This window comes from Typopeltis vanoorti, chromosome 7 (genome assembly GCF_054136105.1).
Source record: "Typopeltis vanoorti isolate ZY-2024b chromosome 7, IOZ_Tvanoo_1.0, whole genome shotgun sequence".
Classification (NCBI taxonomy): Eukaryota; Metazoa; Arthropoda; class Arachnida; order Uropygi; family Thelyphonidae; genus Typopeltis; species Typopeltis vanoorti.
This window is the reverse complement of record NC_143555.1, coordinates 60972105-60993068: the sequence shown is the minus strand read 5'-3', so window position 1 is coordinate 60993068 and position 20964 is coordinate 60972105. Positions and strand designations below refer to the sequence as shown.

The 20964-nt window shown below is 34.4% G+C and overlaps 1 protein-coding gene across 2 annotated transcripts in view; it reads left to right on the top strand.

The window, feature by feature from the left end:
• mesh (sushi domain containing 2 mesh) overlaps nt 1-20964 on the top strand; it is a 373145-nt gene that overhangs the window by 96797 nt on the left and 255384 nt on the right. For both annotated transcript variants that reach the window (XM_090395295.1, XM_090395296.1), the window contains exons 11-12: nt 518-650; nt 15138-15288. In XM_090395295.1, the coding sequence (XP_090251421.1) occupies nt 518-650; nt 15138-15288 (284 nt within the window). The remainder of the gene's footprint in view (nt 1-517; nt 651-15137; nt 15289-20964) is intronic.

Below are 20964 nucleotides of genomic sequence, written 5' to 3'. Positions count from 1 at the left end.
AAATAAAGTAAAATATTAAAACATATAAAATTAAAATATTTTAAAAATAATGAAAAAATGAAATATAGTCCTAAAACAACCTCCATATTTATCGGACTAAGTCCAGTGTAAATTTTGTTTTCTATTCTTTAAAAAAGAAGTTCAAGAAATGACATCTTCAGACATTAAAAGACACCAGAAAAAATATGCTATTTTTCAGTGTAGAGGCAGAAAATCACAGTTCCTATAACTGCTTCAAAAGCAGAACTGGCAAACTATGAAATTCATTCATATATGCGAAAGACAAAATAATTTGAAGTGATGATTAAGATAAAAAATAAAGTTTCATTTACGAATATCTATGAGGAACTCATTACACCCATTGATTTAGGGAATAGAATGAGTTCCAGTCCCTAATTCAAACCAAAAGTTTGTTTATTTTCTATTAGGTTTATTTTTCTTGTTAAAAGTAAATTCTTGTGAAATGAATTTAAAAATCAGTTATTTTATATTCATGAGTACATTTTTTATCTTATAGTATTGGAGGAGCAGGACAACTGTGTTGTTACGATGACTATGGAGAATTAATGAGGACGGGCGATACTATGTTCTCTGGTCGACCGTCTCGGGCTTTCAAGTATGGAAAGCATCCTTTCAAGCAAAGAACAATGGTAAGTTTCACAAGACTCCATAACATCCATTCCATCAAACCCTCAGAGTGTTTACTGTATATATATATATATATATATATATATATATATATATATATATATATATATATATATATATATATATATATATATATATATATATTTCACATCACAAATTTCACATCAGTTTGACCATATGCATGGGCATGTGTCTGCAGAAAATTTTCAAGGGGAGAGGGCAAAGCTTGGAGACAAATAATTACATCAATAAATTTTTATAATTATTGATTTAATTAAATAATTACATCAATAAACGTCTTTTAGCATTTTTGATGTAATTTACATCGATTTTAATGATCTTTAATTCTTGGAGGAAAAAAGTATTCAGAATTAATACAGTTTTCAGCACAATTTCATATATAAAAAAATTGACCGGTATATTTTATTAAAACTCAACTAATTAATCTCAAAATCCTAAATTAAATTATTTCAGTTTAAAAGCAAAAAAATCATGACTAACAAGTAAAACAATATTAAATTACATACACTTTCCTTTTAAAAATGTATTTTTCTGTTTAAATTTGTTTCATTATAAATTTTCGATTCACACTTCACTCAGTGATTCACTAGACACAGAGGGCAAACGAACTAGTCTCTGTTCACAACAGCGATGAACCTTTTTTTTTTCACAAATCAGAAAAAGATGAACCAAAAACAGAAACACGTGTTTATTGCTGCAATAAAACATGTCTTCTATGACTACCCAGCCATGGGCCGAAACAGGCCAATCCATAATAAAATTTTAAGACAGACAAAGTGTCCCAGGGTCGATGGTGTAAGATTATATATCTCAATCACTTTTACGATTATAATTTGTGGAATTTTTTACTCGATCCCAGGGGGAAAACCCCGTTTGTCCCCCACACACACTCTGCAGATGCCTATGACCATGTGATTGCATTTTATTGACGTATGAAAATTTTGAGAGTGCATAGCACATCAGCGCTCGTCTTAATTGGTCCAATGCAATTAATTGCAGAATAACTTTGAATACTTCTGCATAGGGTGGGAAAACAATGTTTGTTTTAGGATTTATTAGAAAACAACAATGAAGGAAAATGCTATATTTGGTTGGTATATTTGAAATACTCAAAGATGAAAATATGTGAACTATCATTTATAAGACCTGTAAGAATAGGAAAGAATATGTGTGAGTAGAAACACTTTCATTAATGGTAAACGAATTATTAATAATTATCATTTGTGACATGTGTGTCCTATTTGCTGGGTAGAGCTAATAGCATGGTCCTATAAAGTCTAAACATGAATAAGTGAATTTATGATGACATAATTAAAAAAACTTATGAAGAGCCAGAGCGAGCGAGTGAGCGAGAGAGAGAGAGAGAGAGAGAGAGGGGGGGGTATTGCAGGAATAAATATGGTTTGATGGCGCACAAATCATCTCGTAAAATTTGTTGCATATGTTATGTGTATTTCTCTGGTTTGTATACATTTTGCTCCGTTTTCCAAGAATTTTAGTTTGTTTACTGAGATTTAGTATACATAACATCTGATCATTGTCGGAAATATCCACACTTTCGGGAATCCTGCATTCATTAGTTGTTGTTTTTTTTTGTATCAGCGGTTCTTCTGTCTTATCAATCTCACATAATATGCTGGTATTTTGTTGTAGATCAACAACGTCTTATAATACACAGAATATTCATTTTTATTCAGGAATAGATATATTTTTACTGTCTGTTGTTTCCAAAGACTAGAATAAAAATGTCTCTATACCGTTAAAAAACTATTCAACTCCAACAGATGCTATACTGCACAAGCAAAAGAAAAAACAATTAGTATTTTTCTCCTAACATCCGCTTTCAAATTTTTAGTTGCAGATGTTTGTAATACAGCCATTGGATACAGAAAGCGCTCAACTCATGACAAGTGACAACATTCAATTGGATTGGTTGACACAATAACCAATCACAGCCGCTACGTGCTGAGTGAGCTCAAAATGTTAGCTCACCCAGTCTCACCTTCTCAGCGGTTTAAAAATAATAAAACGCTAAGAATTTGACCCACTACGCCCTCCTTACATCTTTTCAAAGGGCTCAAAGGTGTATGCATTTTGAAAGCACACCAGGACTATTAACGCGAATGTGACGCAGTTTTTACGCGTCGAAAAGTGCCCTCTTCATGAAGCACTAATGATTCATTACCTTCGAGAAGAGGACAATGAAGCATTAGTATATTGTGTTCAATTTTAGGAATCGTGTGAAGTCTGCAAGCAATTGGGGGAGTCTTTAAATGGAATAAATGCATAAATATAATACCGGTGATACTGATATTTCATGGATGAGCACCGCACACCTAGCATACCCGGAATATTCGCCCCTGATATATATATATATATTATTATATTATGTAGAAAGTATTTTACCTTGGGTATTATAATAAATGTTAAAGATACCAAGCTATTTTAAACCTGGTTTTATATATATTATATTATATTATATTATAACTTCTATTCACTTGGCTTGAAGACATTTTAAAAAATAATTATACTGACTAGGAACACCGAAAAAGGTATGATAAAAACTTTAATAAAACAGGACTAGTTTCTTCAGGTGTGTAAATAACTACAAAAGATAATAATTATAAAAGATAACTAAATAATAATAATAATAATTATTATTATTATTATTATTATTATTATTATAAAAGATAACTATAATCTACTTGTTATTTTTTCCAGTTCTTTTGTAGTTATTTACACACCCTGAAGAAGTCGACGTTCCGGCGAAACTAGTCGTGCTTTATTAAAGTTTTTATCATACCTTTCTCGGTGTTCCTAGTCAGTATAATTATTTAAATCATACCTTTCTCGGTGTTCCTAGTCAGTATAATTATTTTTAAAAAAAATAAAATAAATAATATATATATATATATATATATATATATATGTTATATGTTAAAGATACCAAGCAATTTTAAACTTGGTTTTACTCCATATTTCCCAAGTAAGCAAACAGACAAAAATGTCAAGTTTGCGCCTGCAAATGATGCAAGACAAGCTGATCCTACAGGTAGTGCAAGACCAGGGCAACTCGTGGTAGACGTGGAACAATTCGTGGAACATCATTTGCAGGCGCAAACTTGACATTTTTGTCTGTTTGCTTACTTGGGAAATATGGAGTAAAACCAAGTTTAAAATTGCTTGGTATTTTTAACATAATTATACCCAAGGTAAAAATACTTTCTAATTTAAATCTCCTCCTGAGATTTTTATTTAATAAGGTTAGAACACCTTATGGTAACTTGTTTTGGTAAAATACTTACAAGCTCTGTATTACTAAATCTTAGTATTTCTAGCCTATTTCTAGCCTAGCTCCCACTGATGAGACTTCAATAAAGGTCGAAACCGGTCTGGGTAGTGCCCCCCCCCTTATTGGAGATGTGTTTTGGCATTAAGGGTAAATATTAAGATTAGTGATCGGAGCTTGTTCCACGTCTACCACGAGTTGCCCTGGTCTTGCACTACCTGTAGGATCAGCTTGTCTTGCATCATTTGCAGGCGCAAACTCGACATTTTTGTCTGTTTGCTTACTTGGGAAATATGGAGTAAAACCAAGTTTAAAATTGCTTGGTATCTTTAACATAATTATACCCAAGGTAAAAATACTTTCTACACACATATATATATATATATATATATATATATATTATAAGGATGTTTAAAGTTTTCATTAATATTGCTAGCTATCAAATATTTATTCACTCTTCTAACTGATCTAGAGAAGAACGATTCCAGTTTCACTCTTTTTAGTAGCATAGTGAATAAAGTGAGCCTCATTCAGTCAGTTTCCACAATGTACTTTGGCTGGAAAGGAAGAAAATTGCGTGATTCGAAATAAGGTCATTCCCTTACTGCGGGCGGTGGAGGATGAATTTCTTCATCCACCGTGAGAACGCTACCTTGCTATTATTCGAAGCCTTGAATGTTAGAAAAATTCCGAGTGTGATCTCCAGCTGAAATTGAAACCATAAGAAATGTGGATTGTATAAGTACGTAGAATTAAATTTGAATGAAAAGCAATACGGCTCGTTTCGATCTAAATTGCTAAGAAAGAGGGGGGGGGGGAGAGAGAGAGAGAGAGAGAGAGAGAGAGAGAGAGAGAAATACCAAGCAGCTGGTTGTTGGAAGTTTTTCCCACTTGGTTATACTATAAATTAAAGATACCAAGAAATTATACTAAGAAATTATATTACTAAATAATTTATGCACAGGAGGTTGCTTATATCCTATATACCAAACACCGGATATTGTCAGCACGACGCTTGGTTTTTGAGTTTTTGTTTTGTTTTGTTTTTAAGCGAAAAACCAAGCCGAGTTTCTGAATCATCTAAAGTTAGTACACAGGGAAATATTGCATTGTGAAATATAGAACATATATTAAAGTTTGAAACTATTTATTGCGGATGACCGCAATTTAGCTGGTGTCGCTGAACTACGATTTGGCCGAGAGGTTAGTAGTATCCGCTCTCCAGCCAAAAAGCTGCTGGTTTGAATCGCGCCATGGGCATGGATGTTTGTGATTGTCTGTGAAAGTGGTCGTAGGGTGATATAAAATGGCGTTGGTGTAGTTGCGGTTCGTTGTAATTCGTGGATTGAGTGAGTGGAGGAGACAGAGTTCTAGAGTAGATGCCCTCCCTCGATGAAGCCTTGGGCTCCCTGGAGGTGTCTCATAATAATAATGATAATAATAATATATATATATATATATATATATATCCTAACCTAACCTAACCTGCCTTTTTTGGACATGAAACTAACCCGTTCTTCTGAAAAACTTAAAATTTCGATGTACAGAAAATCTACACACACACCAATAGATATCTCCATAGTCAGTCCCATCATTTCCCTCCTCAGAAACTTGGAATTATTTCTACTTTGGCACATAGAGCTCGCTCTCTTCTTGACGATCCTGATGAACTTCGTAAAGAAATCAATTTTCTTACATCTAATATCAGACTGAATGGTTATTCTCAAAAAATTACTAAAAAAATTCCTTTTTAATCCTCCTAGTCGCCATACTCAAGAAATGAATAATGTTAAAGGCAAATATATCTATTCCATTCATAAGCACAGTTTCTCAAAAATTAGCCAAGGTTCTCAAAAAATATAACATTAAAACTTTGTTTACTCCGCTTCCTAATATCCGCTCCCTAGTGAGCAGTCCAAAGCCTAGCCATCACAATCTAAAACATCCCGGTGTGTATAAGATATGGGGTTAATGCGACATCCCTTACTTCGGCCAGACGGATAAGTCTATTGAATTGCGTATGAAGAAGCACAGAAGGGACATCGCTTGCAAGAGAACACGTGCCAGTGCTTTATCAAGCCATGTCCTTTTTTCAGTCGATTCTGAGGATGAAAACCATGGTCATACAATCTTTTGGGATAGATCTAACAACATTTTCCGTTGCCATGACGAATTGGAGAGAAAACTTGTAGAATCTAGAGAAATCATCCTCAACCCTGTACACTTAAATAATAATTTAAGATATAACCTCCCAGACTGTCATTCTGCTGTGATCAAATACTGGCGCTCACGAGATGCCATACGCACGCACTCACACAGCAATGTGACCAACGAAGGAACTACTTTAAATACGTTAACTACAACGTTTTCACGTTAAATATGTATAGTGACTTTCCTGTGCTATTCGCAGTTTTTATCTTCAATGTTTAAGGTTTTTTCTTTTATAAAAACACCTGAAGAAGGCTGTAAAAAGCCAAAACCAGTCGTGTGATAATATTAAACCTTTTTCCTTTTTTTTCGGTTTTTGTCATTCAATTCTTTTTAAAAATAAGTTTAACAACCGAGTAGATGAACCTCCATATATATATATACACACACATATTTAATGACTGTTACCAAGAGATAAAAAGATGACATGGTATATTTAAAAAGATACTACTAGTTAACAAGTTTCGTTGAATAGATCAACATCTTCAGGTATCACAATCAAAGAAATATATAAAGAATTACAGAGACTTAAAATTGTAATAACAGAACAAGTACAAAAAGACAGTAGCGTGTTTGAAAACAAAATGCGAGCTTGAGTTCCAAACAAACGTATACTACGCGCGCTGTCTCGAGTGCGCCAATACTGAACAGAGGCAACGTGTGCGTCAGAGAGAAGATCGAAACTCAGGCTGTTGTTGATATGAGAAGAATCTAGAGAAATTTCTCTAGATTCGACAATTTTTCTTTCAAGCTCATCATAGCACACATGGATGTTAGAAGTTTGAGTCCGATTCACAATGTGTATCGGACTCAAATGTGGCGGCCTTCATCTGAGTTAACTTTTTTTTTGTACTTGTTCTGTTATTACAATTTTAAGTCTCTGTAATTCTTTATATATTTCTTTGATTGTGATACCTGAAGATGTTGATCTATTCAACGAAACTTGTTAACTAGCAGTATCTTTTTAAATATACCATGTGATCTTTTTATCTCTCCGTAACATTCATTAAAGTTTTTGAATAATATTCCAACCTAGTAAAAATGAATTTTGAAAAAAAAAAAAAAAAAAAAAAAAATATATATATATATTAAATATTATTAATATTATATATATATATATATATATATACTCTATATATATAAAAAATAAGCCAAAAGTTGAAACGTTTTTTTTATGTCACGTGTTTTGGTCTTACCAGCCCGGAACTTGGGGGGGAGGGGGGGCGTAGCGCCACGGGGACGAATCCCCCTAATATATATATATATATATATATATATATATATATATATATATATATATATATATATATATATATATATATATATATATATATATATATATATATATATATATATATATATAGAAAGTTTTTTTACCTTGGGTATAATATACGTTAAAGATACCAAGCTATTTTATATGTATATAAATATAAACTTGGTTTTAATCCATTTCCCAAGTAAGCAAACAGAAAAGTAAGTCAAGTTTGCGCCTGCAAGTAATGCTAGTCTGGGGGACTCCGCATGTAGTGCAAGTCTTAGGCAACTCATGCAGGCGCAAACTTGACTTACTTGTCTGTTTGCTTACTTGGGAAATGGATTAAAACCAAGTTTATATTTATATACATATAAAATAGCTCGGTATCTTTAACATATTATATATATATATATTAAATCATATGAAAAAATTGAGGAATTCGGTATTGGTATACATGAGTGGTTCTCAAACTGTGGGACGCGACCCCTAGGAGGGGGGGATAGCTTGAAAGGGGGGAGCGGCATACTTTCCTACAGATAAAAATTAAACTGCCCTAAATCAGTTTTAAAAATAACAACAAATAAAAATACAGAAAGAAAAACTTTTGATGATACAGGTTTTATTGGCAAGGAATTCCCAACTTTGGGCCAAAAAGCATTAAAGATCCTTATTCCTTTGGCAACAACTTATTTATACGAGAAAGGCTTTTCTGCTTTGGCAGCTATGAAGCCAAAGTATTTCAAGACTAAATATCGCTAAAGAACTTAGAGTGGCCATTTCTGATATTACACTACGTTTTGATAAACTTTGTTCTCAAAAGCAAGCCCATCCATCACATTAGACTTTGATATTTAAATGTTTGATTATTTTTACAGAGAAAAATTAAATACTTGTTATTTAAATTTTGTTTCATTTCAATACTTGTTAGTTAAATATTGTTTCATTTCAGTACATATTTTAGTTAATTGCAAGTGTTAAAACTAATTTTTATTGCAGGCCTAGTATTGTGATACTTTAATTATTTTGTATCAAAAACTGTTAAATAGTATGCATAAAACACAAAATAAACAATAAAACGTCAAATTTAGTATGACTTCTATTTAAATAAATAAAACCGGCAAGGGGTGAGGGGGGGGGAGAGACGCTGACCGTGTTTTCTCTTGTCAGGTGGGGCTCAGAGGTAAAAAGTTTGAGAACCACTGGTATACATAATCATGTCTGCAACCCGAACCAAACATTATTCCAAAAAATATTAAGTTCTAATAAGTAATATACTATGAAAATTTAGTCTTCTAACACCTGAAATGACCTAATGTAATTTAGCACTACAGTATTTAGAGACAATAAATGAAAACATCGTCAGCATTCTAAGCAACTGAATAAGAACCTACAATAATTACAGGTACAGGAAGACAACACAACAGAATTTTTTTTTTTCAAACAATAAAATGCAGTTTTTGACAGATGGAAATCGTTAGTTCGGTCGAATAATAAAAAATTATTACTTGACACCACTAAAGAGTCGAAGGCTTCTTCGCGAGGCGGCATTAATTCACACAATTCACCATAACTAGTGTGTAAGCATAAGTAAGATTCCTGAGATAGGAGAAAACTGCTCCATAGTCTCAACGCTGCTCGTAGGGAAAAGTGGATTCAAATAACTGAAAACATAGATTTCAAACACTCTAGTAGAAAAGCCTGGTCGCTACTTAAAAAACTTGGTTCAAGCCCCTCTGTACCAAAGAAATCTCCTCTTGTTGATCCAAATCAGATAGCTGCTCATATTGTTTCGCTTTCTAGAGCTCCGATAGATAAAGAACATACTAAGGAGGTAAAACAAGAACTAAAGGCTATGAAGTCTGTAACTCAAAAGAATCAACAATTCTCTTTGCCTTTTTCCCGTGAGGAAATATCCTTGGCGTTTCAAAATATCAAAATGGGGACGGCTTCTGAAAGTGGCTGCTTTCCTAAAGAATTTAAAAGGACAAAAATAATTGCTGTGTTAAAACCAGGTAAGCCAGCAAACGGAACTGAAAGCTATCGCCCCATAACCCTTTTCAGTGCAACCTACAAATTGTTGCAGAGACCAATATTGAATAGGATCAGTGATAAAATTTTGGAAAGTGTTCCAATAGAACAAGCAGGGTTTAGAAGAGATCGCAGCTGCACAGATCAGGTTCTCAGCTTAACAACCTGCAGTGAAGCAGGATTCAAAGATGCCTGAAGACTACTGCAGTCTTTATTGACTTAACAGCGGCTTACGATACTGTTTGGAGGGAGGGACTCATATATAAATTTCTTAAGGTCATCCCATGTAAAATATTGGGTCATCTCCTAAACAACTGACTGTGTGATCTGTGTGATCGATATTTCAGGGTAGTCACCGGAGGAAGCATCAGTAAACAGAGAGTGCTTAAGAATGGATTACCTCAGGGCTCAGTGCTCACACCACTGCTTTTTAGCCCTTACATCGCAGATATTCCTGAAACAGCCAGCAGGAAGTTTGCTTATCCAGACGATCTAGCTTTGGCGATCAGCGACAAGTCTATAAAAAGAACTGAAGAAATATTGACAAATGATCTATCAACTTTATGGTAGTTCTCTAAAAAATGGAGATTAACACCAAATTCTGGTAAAACCGAATGTTCTTGCTTTCACCTGAACAATAGATTTGTAAATCAAAAACCAGAGATATATGCTGATGGAACATTAATTTCGTTTCATCCAACACCTAAATATCTGGGAATAACTCTGGATAGAACTCTGACATATAAACAGCATATGATTAATATCGCTGCTAAAGTTCGCACCAGAAATAACATAATTCAGAAGTTTTGTGGTACTATATGAGGCTCAAGTGCCACAACTTTGCGGTGCACTGCAATGGGTCTAGTTTACAGTACAGCAGAGTATGGTGCTCCTGTCTGGCTCAATAGTTACCATGTCAATAAACTAGATACGCAACTTAACTCCACTCTGACTTTAATAACGGGTTGCATTAGGAGTACACCCTTACAATGGCTCTCCACTTTGAGCCATATTGCTTCTGCGGAATTGCGACGACAGGAAGCCTTGCTTCGTGAATATAAAAGAATTTTAAATAACCAAAAGCTACCAGTACATGAATTTATCCCAGATGCTCTATCCAATAGACTAAAATCCAGAAGATCTACCATAAAAACCGCCCGTAATCTTCTTAGCCAGAATGACAGCATGGTGAGTAGGTGGGATGTACTGTGGTCCCAAGCAGTATCACCTGAAGTTCGTAATCACATAAACATCTTCCAAAAACCATCTGGATTTCACCTGCCCAGAAATATATGGACGACGGTTAACAGGATTCGTACAGGCCATGGTGTATGTGGAGACGTACTTTCAAAGCGGGGTAAGATACCAAATCCCCACTGTCCTGTGGAGCCGAGACCCAAACCATTCACCATATAGTACAGGAAATGGATATGAAGAGTAAGTCACCTGGATATGCGAGCTGACGGCATATCCAGGTGACTTTAAGGATATCTTTGACTTCTCCCCAGAGGCGATCAACTGGATTAAAAACATAAATGTCAAAATATGATTAATCTTCTGTCTGATGCTTGTCATAAATCTCATATCTGTATTTGCCTGAATATAGATTTTACTTTTTATTAATTTTATTTTTTATTTATATTTATATTATCATATATTTGTATCTTAATCTATATTCATGTGTATTATATCTTATTGTCTTTTAACCATGTGTACAAGCCATATGATAAATAAATAAATATCATAACTAGTCATCCTGTATTTACACACTAGGGCACTATTCATCTATATGCAGCGTCATCTATCAACCACTAATAATATTTTTTGTCTGTAAATTGCGTGTGGCATTTCAATGGTTTGCTGTATGCTGAATGAAAATTCCGTGTTCTTTCCGGAGAGAGAGAGAGATTTTAAAAAAAAAAAAAAAGCTACATACTTCGGAAAGGAGAAGTGAATTAATTCTGTTAATTCAGAAGTGAATTCCGTAGTAAACTATGGAATTCACTTCTGTTTACTATTTACTACACTAGTTTACTACGGAATTAACTTCTAAAATCCTAAAAAATTACGCTATTAAAAAAATTAAAAATATGATAACCATTTTGACAAGCAGAGTTTTTTATTTGTTGTTTTGTTTTGTTTTCAATTCTAATATGCTGTACTATATTTACTGAAAAGGCATTCCTTAAAAAATGCTAAAAGTAGTGTTCTTCTACAATTTTGATTGTGGTAAATATTTACAAGAGAAGATAAATAAGTCAAAGAGCGGAGGTTGGAATCGGCATCGTAAAATAAGTGGAGTATACGTTAAGTTCCGTATGTTAGAAGGTATATGCAATTAGAAAGCGTGCAGTTAGTTGGAGTCCCCCCCTTCCCCATTTTTTTTAAGGAGGACATAAGGATAGGAATTTAGAGGTAACTGCAACGAAAATATGCATAAAAATAATTGCGCATTTTCTTTGATTTTATTCTAATATTACAAATTACTTAAGCTGATGAAATAATAAAAAATAAAAAAAAGGATAGTATCATTACTGAACATTGTCGTTTGGATTACTTAATTCACTTTTTTTTAGTTAGTTCTAAGTTAGTTCTCAAAACAGACATTCTTATGTAATTATTTTTAAACGAAGGTTTTCAATTCCCATAATTTCATGCAACTTTCGCATTATATAACTTTAATATATATATATATATATATATATATATATATATACACACACACACACACACACACCTTTCTCATTATTTACAGAAGAGCAGTTATTAGCGATAATATGCAAAAAGAGAGAGAGAGACTTGCCGTAGTTCATAATCAACTTTACAACTCTAGGCATATACTTACTCAGACAGAGAGCGAAGAAAGTAAATCTTCTTAGTTATTAAACCGTTGGATTTGATACACAATTTATTCTTAGTATAATATATCCACTCCAGCACTAAATACATGCAAGCAGACGACTTCACCAAACAAGCACCAAACGAAATATTATCTATGAAACAACTGTTACAGCGCCACTATGAAAAACATTCTAATATTAACGAAATATTCATAACATTTCAAAATAGAAACTGTTTTTAATTAATTTATTTTGGCACATGTTTGAATTTAAATGTTCGTTATTTCTTATTCTCTGGCAAACTATATGCTTTTATAACGAAATAAATGAAATAAAATCTCGCTTTTTTCCCAAAAAAAAAGTTAATGCACCAAACCACATGGTTCTGATTTTCCTGACGAGTGTCGAAACAGCAGTGCGACATTCCGTGAACTATTCACCAATTTAAGAACACTAAGTAATCTGATGAATGAGATTGCCCTAATCCATAATCACTACAGTGTCAAAGTATAAGATTGATAATCTAGATCCGGAACAGCTTGCCGCTGGATTCAAACTGGCAGCAGATTTGACATGATACCTGGGTTGCAATTTCACAGTCGTATTTAGCACTCCTGTTCTTTGACAGTGTCGATCGCACAGGTTATGGAGCCTTTGGGAATGATAATTCCCTACTAATCCATGAAGCTAAGGAAGCTTCAAGAATAGTTTAAGACCACGACATGAATGCCACTTCCAAACGAGCGTAAATCATTGCCTCAATCTTATTGGTTAATCCTGAAGAGGATTAACCAATAGAAGAAGAGTAACCAACAGTGAGTAAGTGTGTGTGTGTGTGTGTGTGTGTGTGTGTGTGTGTGTGTGTGTGTGTGTGTGTGTGTGTGTGTGTGTGTGTGTGTGTGTGTGTGTGTGTGTGTGTGTGTGTGTGTGTGTGTGTGTGTGTGTGTGTGTGTGTTCAGGGTTACCAAGTAATTTTATAAACTTGGTTATTTTACTCCTAATCTCAAGTAAACAAACAGTTACGTTTGCATCTGAATTACGTTCAGGCGCAAACTTAGCTGTTTGCTTACTTAGGATTAGGAGTAAAATAACCAAGTTTATAAAATTACTTGGTAACCCTAATATATATATATATAAATACATACACCTACAGGGACCAATTGATTACGAAGGGATTTCAAATAAGTGTTTTTTTTATAACTGATAAAAATCTTCAGGTTCTGCATTGTATTATTATTCTTATGTAACACCTCCAGGGAGCCCAATGGCTCATCGAGGGAGGGCACCTGTTCTACAGCTCTCCATATCCACCACTCACCACCAGCTATAACTAAGCTACACCACCGCCCTCCACCGCCCACCACCACCATTAGTATTTCCAGACAATCAGAAACATCCATGCCCACCATGGATGTATACAGTACCATCAATATGTGTAACATATTGATGGTACTGTATTCCAGGAAACTGATGCAGCCAGAGATTTGGAGGTGATAGGATAATGGATGTCAGTTGAAATTCAGAGCGCAGAGGAGTAGTTAGGGGCGGAGGGGGCGGTCTGTCCCAGGCGACACTTTGAACCTTCTTGAACTTTTGCAGTTAATTCTAAAATACAGTCTCGAGAACTCATTTCCAAATATTGTAATACTACTGCGAATTTTCGTCACAGTTGCTGTAAGTGTCGCTAGTTGTGAGAGGAGTTTTTCTAAATAAAATTGATTAAAAATTACCTACATTGCTATGAAATAGACTTCGCCAATGTCATCGACGATTCTGCTAACAGAAAATCAAGAAAAATAATATTTTAGAATGTTGAAATTAAAGTTTTACTTCAAAAATAAACATAGTGTTTTAATTTATTTCCCTATATGTCGTTTTGACTTTTTGTAGTATTTTTTGTGTATTGAGAGGGGTGGCAAAAGCTCTAGCTACACCACTGTCAGAGGGTATATTGCAAAAGCGGATAAAACAGTTTGCTAGTGAAGAACACCCTGACATGTAAAGATAAGGTTATTACTCTCTTTATAAGTTTTTCATAAGGCTTCATCTGGATTACTTACACAGATATGGTGACCTATAGGTTTCTTGGAGATGTCGACTTAGAGCGGATTCAGAGGTGAGTGACCAAGACTGAGGCAAGTCTGTATGATGCTCCATATGAGGAGAGACTGAACATTTGTGAGTTACAGAGGTTGACTGATTCGGTAGATAAGGGTGAGAGATATGATAGAGACATACAGTATGTTGCTTAGCGAGTTATAGGATTGGTGTGGAGGAAATATTTCAGTACATGAATAATATGATACAAACAAGAGGTTATTTTCATGGAAATTGAGTAAGGATGTGGTTAGCAATGTAGTGAGGGTTTTTTTTTTTTCTTTGCTTGGAGAGTTGAGAATGAGTGGAATATATTGCCGGAGTCAGTTGTGCAGGCGTTGTTGGTGAATGATTTCAAGGCAAAATATAAAATACATTTTACAGGTATTGTAATTAATAATTGTGAAATGGACCTCCCACAATGAGTTTACAGACTCCATGGAGGTGACCATATGTAATAATAATAACAATAATAATATTGTCATAATTGTAAATAATTTACTTTAAGTGCATCTACATTAGTTTTTTTGCCCATGTTACTTACTGTTTGGAAAATTAATAAATAATTGTGTATAGTATTAACAATTAACGTTTGACACCACTTGAATCTATATCTCAAGAAATAATACTTTTGTGGGTATTATTTAAATTCTAAATTCTAATTTTAATTCTAAATATGAATTTAAATTTTAAATTTAAATTCATATTTGGAATAAATATCATTTAAATTAATTTTATTTTATTAATTTAGATTCCCACTTTATCTCACTGGCTTCATGATATCATGCCTTTTTTCTACTGTTGCCGATGGAATCCCTTTAATGACGACTCCGAGAACTGCGCCATGTTCAAGTACTGGAGAACTTCTCAAGACTGCTCATTATATCAACCACCTGGAGTTGGTCAGTCAATAAGTAAAAAATAAATAACATGAAATAAAATAAAAATAAAAACTGTAACCATGTGTATTCACTGAAATTTTGAGATGAAAATACATGGAAAATGAAACAAAGAAAGATGGTAAATTTAAGTAATGTCAGAATCAATAATTCGAAGTGATCTATAAATTTAATTTCTACTTTTATTAATTTCTTTATTGATTGCTTAATGTAAACAAGAGCAAAATACAAAAAAAAAAAAAAAAAAAAAAAAAATTCAGCTAACTCCTTTTATTCCATCACAGGAAGTAGGGGAGGTCGGTTTTTTTTTTAGCCTTATCTAACATTTGGAGACTGAGTGGGTAGTTCAGTCTCCACCGGTAGCCAAACAGAGATAACTAACCCAAAACTATTACTAATTATACACGGAACCGGTGAAGAAATGCGTCTGACAACTGACACCATGTCATGGTCCCTAATCCTAACAATATGTTTTAGAGTAAGAAAACAGCCTGGGATTTAAGGTCGATTTTCTTGAGTTTCCGGATATATATAAAAAAAGAAAAGAAAAAGGAAAACCGCTTGCGTTCCAGAGATCAACTAACTCGGGAACCAGTTGAAAAAAGGGTTAGTAAAAGTTCTTCTATTCGGTTCTTCCTTCAGGCGGTCTAACCTCGTGGAAAGCACTCACCACTTCCTATAAGCTACACAGGCGCTGAATAATAATAATAATAATAATATCCATTCGAAAAGTTGAATATCTGTTGAACTGCCAAAAAAGGTTACTCTCATTACTTTTGTCTTTGAACTGCAGGACAATAAGAAAACACATTCTACCAGTGGCACACCCAGAGGGGGGGGGGAGGGAGGCAAGGGGCCCTGGAACCCCCAAAGAAAAAGAAAAAAAAAACACTAGAAAATTTTCCAAAAATCTCTTCCTAATTAAAATTCTTTTTTTTTAATGTATGCTGTGTGGTGTCTTCTATTTCTATACTACTTATAGCGATCATTGCAGATGCTCAGTTACAAGTCACGTAGTGTGCGATGCGTAGTGTATCGTCTACTCAAATCCCTCTCCCCAAAGATTAAATCCTGAGTGTGCTACTGCATTCTATAGAAGAATGTTCAACTCTGATAATCGAATATTGGTTTTGAGACTGCTCCCAACTGGTTTTAATTTTTCCAACAACGAAGTTCATATGAGGTATCATGATGCTACTCGACTTCTTTTGTTCAGAATAGGACCACACATATAATGTCAAAAATGCTCCATGCCATATTGTATATTCTCCCGGAAACTCGAGTTCTTCGTTCCCCATAACAGGCAAACCGGCCCCTTGAACATACACGAATTATAGTCAGAAATACTGCCCTTAGTGGATTCAGCAAGGAATGGTGAATCGGCTGCATTAATTAGCTGTAAGCCCTCCTCGGTAGGGGAGGGACTCAACCTGTCTTAGTTTGGATGGATGAGGAGATATGATGATGATGATATTGTATATTGATATTTCAAGTAGCTCGTGGTCAGGGGCGAATTCTCCATGCTTGTTGTGCAAGCTCATTACTTGAGAAAGAAGTAATATTTATTTATTTTTTCGTAAATGCATGCATTTATAAGCATTCCCTTTAAGCTTTTATTTTTGTAGACAGATTTCTTAATCTTGCGCGGCAATAATTGAGCTTTGCGTTGTGTGTCAAAGGCTCGGTTGTGGGAGCTTTCAGGTCCTTGCTGCAGCACTGTGATTTCATCCGCGTACATAGTCATTTCCACTCTCTTCACATCATCTTAAACAGAGTCCATATGAAGTCAAAGTAGCTCTAGCCAGTGAGCCTCAGCTTGCTTTTACAAGTGTGTTTCTTGCTTGGGAAAATTAAGTTACAACCAACTTTTTATGACGATGTTATTGACCGGTTCGTAAAGAAGAACTGTAGGGTAGAATTTGTATGCAAGTAGCTAAATTGAATATAAAATAAATGTTGTATTTGTATGATTAAATGTACATAAATTTCTAAATATATAGTTTTAAATGGTCAGTAATTCATTATTCTGCTAATCAGACTTCAAATACACCTCTCACTCCCTGAATGATAATAAAAGCAAGCGTGAATTTCAAGACCAGCATTCGCCCTTGCTCGTGGTGCTTATAGATGTAGTAAATCCAGTTGGTGCTTTCTGGGCTCAGCAAAATATTATACTTTACTCTAAAACTGCCCACAGTCTCCAAAAGTTAGATAGGGTTAATACGGCCTCGCCTACTCCCTATACGGGAATAAAATGCATTAGCTGATTTTTTTAAAAAAAATAGACTGTTTAGTTCAGTGGATGTGTGTTTGCACACTACAGCACTTAACCGCATGAAGGAAGACTTGCTTTCGAATCTAGTCGGCGACTAGAGGAAATTTTTCTAAGCCTTTCTTCAGCCAGTTCCCGAGTTAGTCAATCTCTGGCACATACAAGCAGGTTTTTTCTCTTGGTAACTCGGATTTTTCGTCCCGTAAACTCAATAACATCGACCATAGAACCCACACTATTTCAGACATTAAATATATTAGGGAGACTACGAGATGGCAGAACTTGTTGAGCCATCTCTCTTTGCTGCATGCAGCTTAATTAGTGATAGTCTTGGGCCAGCTATCTCTGATTGGGTACCAGTGGAGATTGAACTGCCACTCAGTCTCCAAAAGTAAGATATGGTTAATACGGCCTCGCCTGCTCCCCATACGGGAATAAAAGGCATTAGCTGATTTTTTTTAATTTTAAATTCAGCTCTATAAAAGCGTCTGGAGACTGTTTGAGTCGCTTTGTAAGGAATTCAGGTTTGACTGTCATCCTAAATTTATTCAGTGAACCCTCCCTTCCATTTTACGAAATTCATATAATATAAAGGTGTCACTAAAGCATGTATCCCTTGATGCTATATCAACAATAATTATTATTATTACAATCAGTGGCGGCCCCCCCTTAAAAATTTTTTAAGTTGGGGTGCTACATATACAAAAAAAAAAACTTTTTTCCCTAATCAGTAAAATTAATTAATAAATAAATTTACATATTAAAAATTGCTTTATTGAAAATATTTCATCCTCACCATGAACAAACACCAATAATAAAAGTTTCCTATCAATAGCAATGACAAGGGCAAACGAATATTGGCGTTAGGTCACAGTGCACTTGTTTCATGTAACGATAATTGAAAAAATATAATTCTTTTCATATTTTCAACAGTGACACGCATCATAATTCAGCCTTGTATCTATAATAAATAAATAATTATATGTTATTTTAACAAAATAAGATAAGATTTACAAAAAATAGTTCACCAATAATAAACGTTTCATATGCCGTTTGAGGCGTGTGGGAATGACGTAACGTGCAATGACAAACGCAAACGAATATCGGCGTTAGATCGCAGTGCCTTTATTTCGTAATCTAAAGTGTAATCGAACAATTCCAGTTATTAACTATTCAGTCACTGTCGAAACATAAGCTGTAACCTTTAAAATGTTGTATTGCATTTATATAATGTTGTAAGCATCGTTATTATTTATAAACACAAACAAAATTTAATTGTTTTCATTTTTTCCGTGGAGGTACTGCAGTGTCGCAGTGCTTATCTACGGGCCGCCACTGATTACAAATTGTAATATTGAATTGTAATTTACAATTCAATATTTTTCAGTTTGTGCCAGAAAGAGTGTAGTGGGCATAATATAATTTCTCATAAAGTTAATGTTGTGTGATATAATTCCAGGTTTTGTTGATGAATAAATAACGGCCTGATAAGGAAAATTCGATTTTATTAAATTAAATCTAAAGAATATTAGCTAAACGAGTGTATATATATATATATGTATATACAGTATATGACAGAATGATCATTGACTCGGTTAACATACATAGTTTTATGAAAAAAATTGAATGACTAGAACCGAGATTTAATTAAAAAGGTTTTAATATAAACACACTACTAGTTTCGGCCTGTAACAGCCTTCTTCAGGTGACATTATAAAAGAAAAAAACACTAAACATTGAGGGTTAAAAGACTATGAACAACATAGACAGTCTTTATACATAATTAGCATTAAAACGTTGTAGTTGTATTTGAAGCTGTTCTTTCATTTGTTGCATTGTTGGGAGAGTGCGTGCTTGCTGCATCACGTGAACGCCAGTACATGATTACAGCTGAATGACTATCCGGGAGGTTGTAGCTTAAGTTGTTATTTAGATGAACAGGATTGAAGATGATTTCTCTCGATTCCACAATTTTTCTCTCTATTTCGTCACTGCAATGGAAGATGTTTGTAGATTTTTCCCAGCAGACTTTGTGACTTTGGTTATCATCATTAGGATTAGCCGAGAAGAGGATATGACTTGATAATGCACTTGCTCGCTGTCTCTTGTAAGTAATGTCTCTCATGTGTTCTTCCATACGCATTTCGACAGATTTGTCTGTCTGCCCGAAATAAGGAATATCGCAGTCACATAATATTTTATATACGCCAGGGTATTTGAGTTGATGATGACAAGGTTTTGGGTGGCTAATTAAGGAACGGATCTTTGGAAGTGGAGTGAACAAGGTTCTGCTGTTGTATTTTTTTAGAACTTTTGCTAATTTATGTGAAACAGTACTTATGTAAGGAATAGATATATTGCTTTTGAATCTATTTGTTTCTTCTGAGTGATGTCTGGGAGGATTAAGAAGGAATTTGTTAATGATTTTCTTGGAATATCCATTAACTTCGAAAGAAGTTTTCAGATGGTTTATTTCTGCAAGCAGTTCATTTGGATCATCAAGAAGAGAACGGGCTCTATGACCCAAGGTGGAAATTATTCCAAGCTTATGAGGAGGGAAATGATAGGATTGACTGTGCAGATATCTGTTGGTATGTGTGGGTTTTCTATATATCGATATTTTTAGTTTACCAGCAGAAGAGAGAGAGTCAGTTTGACATCAAGAAAGGGCAAGGAATTATCCGTTTCAAGCTCAGCAGTAAACTTAATACTTTGATGTCGGCTATTGAGATGTTCGAGGAAAACCATAAGGGATTCATGTCCATGGCTCCAAACAATGAAGACATCATCCACATAACGTTTCCAAACTTTAGGTGTTAAAATAAAGGAAGAGATAGCCTTGGTTTCAAAATCTTCTAAGTAAATATTTGCAAGAACAGGAGATAAAGGATTACCCATAGCCAGTCCATGATTTTGTTTGTATATGTTATCTTGAAATTTGAAGTAACCGGAGCTGATGCAATGTGTAAGCAAGGCTAACATTTTTTTTGGATAACTTGTCCTTGAGTAATGTTAGGACTTCATCTGTTGGGACATTAGTGAACAAAGAAGTTATGTCCAAGCTAGCCATGATGTCATTTTCATCAACTGTAATATCCTTGATGTATGTAACAAATTCTGTAGTGTTCTTGATAAAGGAAGGTGATTTCCCTGAAAAACTTTTGAGGTATTTGGCAAGGTATTTTGAAAGATTGTATGTAGGAGAATCGATACCTTCTACAATTGGGCGTAATGGGGTGTTCTCTTTATGGATTTTAGGAACACCATATATGCGAGGAATTAACGGATGGAGAGAGCGTAGAGATAAACGGACGTTTCGGGATAATTCAGTTGTTGTTTTTAATAAGTTGTTTGTACGATTTTGAAGTTCACGAGTTGGATCTCTCTCAAGTATTGAGTAGGTATCA